At 35.7% G+C, this 7,354-nt stretch overlaps 1 protein-coding gene across 1 annotated transcript; it reads left to right on the top strand.

Annotated features, from left to right (window-relative positions):
* Window positions 1–4,875: 4,875 nt before the first annotated feature.
* Window positions 4,876–6,229, top strand: LOC121383818. The gene is made up of 2 exons (XM_041513916.1): window positions 4,876–5,452; window positions 5,715–6,229. The coding sequence occupies exons 1-2, from the start codon at window positions 4,876–4,878 to the stop codon at window positions 6,227–6,229; spliced, it is 1,092 nt and encodes a 363-aa protein (XP_041369850.1).
* Window positions 6,230–7,354: the final 1,125 nt, after the last annotated feature.

Raw genomic sequence — 7,354 nt, 5'->3', positions numbered from 1 at the left:
TGTGTTTTCCAGTCTGTGGGAAAGTGCATATGAAAGATCCCTTTCTGCATTAGGAAAAAATGTAGCGGGTTTCCTCTGATGACTACGTGTCAGAATTACAAAAATGTTTGAGATCCAATAGCCAGTGATTAATTAAGCAATGTGATCTTGTGGTGTTGTTACACAAAACAAACTTCTTGTACTGTTTTGTTGGTCAACACAATGTTATTACAGACAGACTAGATGGTCAGTGTGGTTTTAAAGTAACTGCTCTCCGTTTTCTGCCATAAACAATGGTTCTGACTAATACCATTTTGTAGCCACTGACAGTAGGCCTACATACTAAATACAGATTCGTGTTTAGAATATCACTGTCAATATATTCAGTGTGTGTCTGTCGACCTAATGTTTGTAAATAGTCCTTGATTTTGTCTCCCATTACATTCGTATTTAAGAAAGAAAGAAAGACATGTTTTATTTAACGACGCACTCAACACATTTTATTTACGGTTATGTGGCAGGTGATATTTTAGTAATATTAAGTGTATATAGTTTGCTATTTTTAATATTATGTTTTAGGTATTTGTCAGATATAGTTGTCTGCCAAATAGTATTTATTTTAATAGTTTTCTTAGTCAGGTATCCTTTATCACAAATCACACTGACAGCAGACATGTTGGACATGAGATTGTGACAGGACAAATTACATTTACAGGTACAAATTAGTTTAATAGTTTTAGTTAAACATTAAAACAACAAATATAATATAATATAGTTATGTAGAAATTAATCATTACAGGTAAATGGTGGTTAAATTATTTTGATAATTTAATTATTATTGTGTAAAGTTTTGTGAGTAACTATTAACTAATTGTTAAATGTTTAAACAGTTTCTAAAAGTAATCTTAACAATATATAATATTATTTATTTAGTTTAAAGGTTATATTTTAAGCTTAGGTTTGTATTTTAGGCATTTATCCATTTTTAATATTTCCAATAATATTTATTAATTTATATCAATGGGTGTATGCGGTGTGAATGTTTTATGTTTTGTTTGTAATGAGGTAATGCTTAATAACTCATATTAGGTATTTAGTTATATTTTATTATATCAATGGGTGTATGCGGTGCGAATGTTTTATGTTTTGTTTGTAATGAGGTAATGCTTAATAACTCATATTAGGTATTTAGTTATATTTTATTTATATTGTATGCGGTGTGAATGTTTTATGTTTTGTTTGTAATGGTAATGTAGGTGAATGGGTGTATTTGCGAATGTTTTATGTTTTGTTTGTAATGAGGTAATGCTTAATAACTCATATTAGGTATTTAGTTATATTTTATTATATCAATGGGTGTATGCGGGTATTTAGTTATATTTTATTATATCAATGGGTGTATGCGGTGTGAATGTTTTATGTTTTGTTTGTAATGAGGTAATGCTTAATAACTCATATTAGGTATTTAGTTATATTTTATTATTCCCCAGGTTTTGACAGTAGCGACAACTCACTTGTGAAATCATTGTCGTGCGCCCGTGTACCACATACAGGGTATGGAATAGTGATATATTTTATTTTAGAAGAGGAAACCAACTTTATGAAAGACTGCCAATGTTACGCTTTCCGCCACTCTTTGACCAGTCATAGTATTCGAAATGGCTGTTCAAAGAAAATCTGCTGTCACTAATTCAAGAGAGCCATCACGTCCTTTATCAAAACGTCCCTACGTCGGCTCCATTTTGTAACAGGGTCCATGTATTGAAAACAACAACACGTCTCATTTGGAAAACTTTTTACTCTCATGGGAGAATCATGTGTCAATGACAAACACCCTGCAAGATTGAAAAATACACAGTATATAATAACAATTCATTATAAGTTGATGATACAAATATTTTCCAGATCTTCAATTCATCATAATAAAAAAATAAATCATCATCATAAAAATATTACAATCCATAGTTAACTTTTTCTGGTTCACACCTATAGATGATAAAAAATAATATTTCAAGGGGAGATAACCACTAAAGTAAATATGTTGTGAGAAAATAAATACTTTACTCTATTAAATATTACAATTACAATATAATGACATTAAATATTTATAAGGTATTGAATTCATGTTTGACAATAAATCATCACTATTCCATGCAGAGTGCGACTCGATCATTTACGCCGACCTTTAAACTCCCGGGGACTTATGCGAAGAGGGCGACCATAGGTTCCACAGCATGCCCTACAGTGAATCGAGTGCCTGATGGGTTAGTTGGCCAAGCTAACGAGGTAGAAGTATCTATTGAAGGGGTACCAGTGTGTGCTCTTCTAGATACAGGTGCCACAGTTTCCATTATTTCAGAATCATTTTTTTTATGACTAATCTACAGCATATCCCTTTGGAACCTGTTGGGGATCTTCTTAACATTGAATGTGCTGGAGGAGAAAACCTTCCATATAAGGGTTTTGTGGAGGTTCAACTTGCTATTACTGGTGGTGGTATCGATGTGGGATGTGTACCATGTTTGTTTTTGATTGTCCCTGATACTAAGTATAATGCTCGGTACTAACATCTTGAGTTGTCTGATAGCAGAATGCAAGGCTAAACATGGAAACAGATTTCTGTAAAAAGCGCCATTGTTTACTACATGGTACTTGGCTTACAGAAGTATGGTCTTGCAGGAGAAAAACTTGATAAGGAATGATTGGCGTTTGGGTTTAGTTAAAAATGCAGAAGACCAAAACATTTTTATTCCTCCCAATAGTAGAATGGTTGTAAGAGGTCAAGTGGATAAAGTTTTAAGATCTTCGAAGGTTTGTGCACTTCTCTAACCAACACTGAGGTCATCTTTAACTGACGACATTGATATTGAACCTACTGTTATTGATTTTGACAGTGAGAGTGTGGACATTATTGAAGTTCATGTCTGTAATGTAACATCTCGAACGGTAATTATTCCGCCACGTGCGCTGCTTTGCGAACTACACCCAGTGACTTTAGAGGATCCACCAACTCAACAGCCGATTGATGTACGAACATTGTTAGATCAGGTTGAGATTGAGAAAAATGGTCTTACTCGGGAGGAGATGGAACAAGGAATAAATCTTGTTCAAAAGTTTCATGACATATTCTCCAAAAGTGATGAAGATCTTGGTTATTCCGGGCAGGTTCGGCATAGAATTGATTTGTACGACACTACTCCATTCAAACAACGACATAGACGGATTCCTCCATCCATGTTTGAAGAGGGAAAGAGTCACTTACAACAACTTTTATCCGCTGGATTTATTAGACGATCGCACAGCCCATGGTCTTCGAATGTTGTATTGGCAAAGAAGAAAGATGGTAAGCTTAGAATGTGTATTGATTATAGACAGTTGAATAATCGAACCATCAAGGATTCCTATGGATTGCCACGGATTGATGAACTTTTGGATTGTTTGGGAGGCATGAAATATTTCTCGGTTCTTGATATGAAAAGCGGATATCATCAGGTTGAAATTGAGGAAACCCATAAAGAACGGACCGCTTTTACAGTTGGGCCTCTCGGATTTTATGAGTTTAACAGGATGCCCTTTGGATTGTCCAATGCTCCGGCAACATACCAGCGCCTGCTAGAAACTTGTCTTGATGAATTGCATCTCAACATTTGTATGATTTACATAGACGATTTGATTGTCTTTTCGAAGTCTTATGAAGAACACGTCCAGAGATTAGAGATGGTGTTTCAACGACTTCGTGACTGTGGGTTGAAGCTTGCTCCACAGAAATGCAATTTATTCAAGCAACGAGTGAAGTATATCGGGTATATTGTTACTGCAGATAGCATAGAAGCAGATCCGGAGAAGGTGGATAAAATCAAACAATGGCCTACCCCAGTAAATCCAGAAGAGGTGAGGAAATTTCTTGGGTTTGCAGGATATTATAGAAAGTTTGTATCCAATTTTTCCAAGATTGCCAAGCCATTAAATGAACTTATGCCAAAGTCCGCTTCTAAGAAGTCAAGAAGACAAGCTTCTGATATGGTGCAGTGGGAATGGGGAAAAGAACAGGAAGAGGCATTTGAACACTTAAAAAGTAGACTGTCTTCTCCACCCATATTAGGTGGTTGGCTTCGTTGGCTAATTACAATTTCAGTATCAGCTATAGACCAGGCAAGGCTAATGCTGATGCGGACACTTTGTCAAGATTGCCAGAATACACAGATGACTCACAAGAAATGAAAAGTTTGTCAAAGGATTCCATTGAAGCAATTTGTAAATCTACTTGTGTTTCAAATTTAGTAGAAAGTTTGTGTTTGGCTATTGATGTTGATGAATTTGATGATGTAAATATTACAGATGACAAGTGTGAACTGAATGCCCGTGAATGGAGACGTTCCCAAAACAAGGATCCAACACTTGCCACAGTAATTGGACACTTGACGAATAGAACCAGACCTGACAGAAAGCAGTATGCTGGAAACAAGGAGATGATTGGACTTTTGAAGACATTTCAACAGTTTCGACTTAAGCGTGGTGTTTTGTATCGAATCACTGAAGTGGATGGTAAAACACATGAACAGTTGGTTCTTCCCAGTAGATGCCGATCTGTTGCTATGACCAGTTTACATGATAATGTTGGACATCCGGGCAGAAACATTATCACTCATTAAAGACCGCTTTTTCTGGCCAGGAATGACCAACGATGTAGAGGAGCACGTACATAACTGTGTGCCTTGTCTACAAAGAAAGACTCCCACAAGTCGAGCACCTTTGATCAGTATAGAAACATCTCATCCATTGGAACTTGTTTGTATGGATTTCCTGACATTAGAACCATCGAAAGGAGGACAGCAATATGTCTTGGTGGTTACATACCATTTCACAAGGTATGCACAGGCCTATCCCACTAAGAACATGACTGCAAAGACTACGGCAGAGACATTCTTCAACAACTTTGTAGTTCACTATGGGATTCCAAAACGTATTCATTCCGATCAAGGAGCTAACTTTACAGGGAAATTGATGCAAGAGTTGTGTGCCATGTTGCAGATTGACAAGTCTAGAACCACTCCCTATCACCCAATGGGTAATGGGATGTGTGAACGCTTTAATAGGACACTCTGCAACATGCTCGGAACTCTTGACCCGGACAGCAAGAAGAATTGGAAAGGACATGTAGGACCTTTAGTTCATGCGTATAATTGTACACGGCATGAGACTACAGGTTACTCTCCATTCTCATTGATGTTTGGGCGTGAACCACGTATACCCATAGATCTAGCTTTTGGATTGGATATGGAGCCAAATAAGTCCAAATCTGTTAGAGCATACAATACAGAATTACGAGAACGTCTAAAACATGCCTTTGATTTAGCCTCCACTACAGTCAAGAAGTCACAGGAAAGACAGAAGCTTTATTATGACCAGAAAGCTAGCGCTGCAGTGTTAAAGCCAGGAGACAGAGTGCTAGTGAAGATTGTTGCTTTTGATGGTAAGCACAAGCTATCGGATAAGTGGGAAGAAGATGTTTACATTGTTCAGAAGCAACCAAATCCATCTATTCCAGTTTTTATCGTTGGAAAGGAAAATGGAGATGATCGCAAGAGAACACTGCATAGAAACTTATTACTTCCCATAAGATCCATTCCTCACCAAGAACCTTTGGTGCTAGTTCCTAAACCAAGGAGGAATAGGATGTTAACATCTTCATTACCGAATAGCACCAAAATTAAAGATACTTCTGTGGTTGATAGTGATGTCTGGGGATGACGATTTGGTTATAATCTCCACATACCCATCCGAAACTTCATTGTCAGCTGATATTGCAGCTGATGGGCCGACTGAAGTGGAAGTAGTACAGGATGACCAGAGAGAGGACATTAGTGCTGGGGATGAGGTTTTAGAAGTAGATGCAGAGATATCGGAAGATGCTGTGTCAGAGATATCGGAAGATGATGTTTCGAATGAGCCAGTATCTGATGAACTGCCAACTCATCTGGTGGATGTGGATCCTGATCCGCGTGGAAATGACATTGTTGTGGAAGATACTCCGATTACTCCACCTACACCTTCACTTCGAAGGTCTAGTCGACGGCGCACACAGCCTACGTGGATGACTGGTGGAGATTATGTATTTTCAGCAGTGTCACAGCCTGACTGGTTTGTAAGAGCCAATTACCTCAGGTCTCTTCTAGCTGAGGGAGTGCTCACTATACAGTCAGAAGTTAGTCATGCTATTCTGAGCCTGGTCACCGGTGATGCTAAATGACGGGGACGTCATTTCACGGTGGGGGGAAGTGTGTGGCAGGTGATATTTTAGTAATATTAAGTGTATATAGTTTGCTATTTTTAATATTATGTTTTAGGTCTTTGTCAAGATATAGTTGTCTGCCAAATAGTATTTATTTTAATAGTTTTCTTAGTCAGGTATCCTTTATCTGATTGGATAATAGCACTGCATGCTTTTCATGATCACAAATCACACTGACAGCAGACATGTTGGACATGAGATTGTGACAGGACAAATTACATTTACAGGTACAAATTAGTTTAATAGTTTTAGTTAAACATTAAAACAACAAATATAACATAATATAGTTATGTAGAAATTAATCATTACAGGTAAATGGTGGTTAAATTATTTTGATAATTTAATTATTATTGTGTAAAGTTTTGTGAGTAACTATTAACTAATTGTTAAATGTTTAAACAGTTTCTAAAAGTAATCTTAACAATATATAATATTATTTATTTAGTTTAAAGGTTATATTTTAAGCTTAGGTTTGTATTTTAGGCATTTATCCATTTTTAATATTTCCAATAATATTTATTAATTTATATCAATGGGTGTATGCGGTGTGAATGTTTTATGTTTTGTTTGTAATAAGGTAATGCTTAATAACTCATATTAGGTATTTAGTTATATTTTATTATATCAATGGGTGTATGCGGTGTGAATGTTTTATGTTTGTTTGTAATGAGGTAATGCTTAATAACTCATATTAGGTATTTAGTTATATTTTATTATATCAATGGGTGTATGCGGTGTGAATGTTTTATGTTTTGTTTGTAATGAGGTAATGCTTAATAACTCATATTAGGTATTTAGTTATATTTTATTATATCAATGGGTGTATGTGGTGTGAATGTTTTATGTTTTGTTTGTAATGAGGTAATGCTTAATAACTCATATTAGGTATTTAGTTATATTTTATTATATCAATGGGTGTATGCGGTGTGAATGTTTTATGTTTGTTTGTAATGAGGTAATGCTTAATAACTCATATTAGGTATTTAGTTATATTTATATCAATGGGTGTATGCGGTGTGAATGTTTTATGTTTTGTCTGTAATGAGGTAATGCTTAATAACTCATATTAGGTATTTAGTTATA

Source organism: Gigantopelta aegis, chromosome 10, assembly GCF_016097555.1.
Source record: "Gigantopelta aegis isolate Gae_Host chromosome 10, Gae_host_genome, whole genome shotgun sequence".
NCBI classification, from domain to species: domain Eukaryota; kingdom Metazoa; phylum Mollusca; class Gastropoda; order Neomphalida; family Peltospiridae; genus Gigantopelta; species Gigantopelta aegis.
Note: the sequence above shows the minus strand (reverse complement) of the source record. Positions and strands in the feature narration are given on the sequence as shown.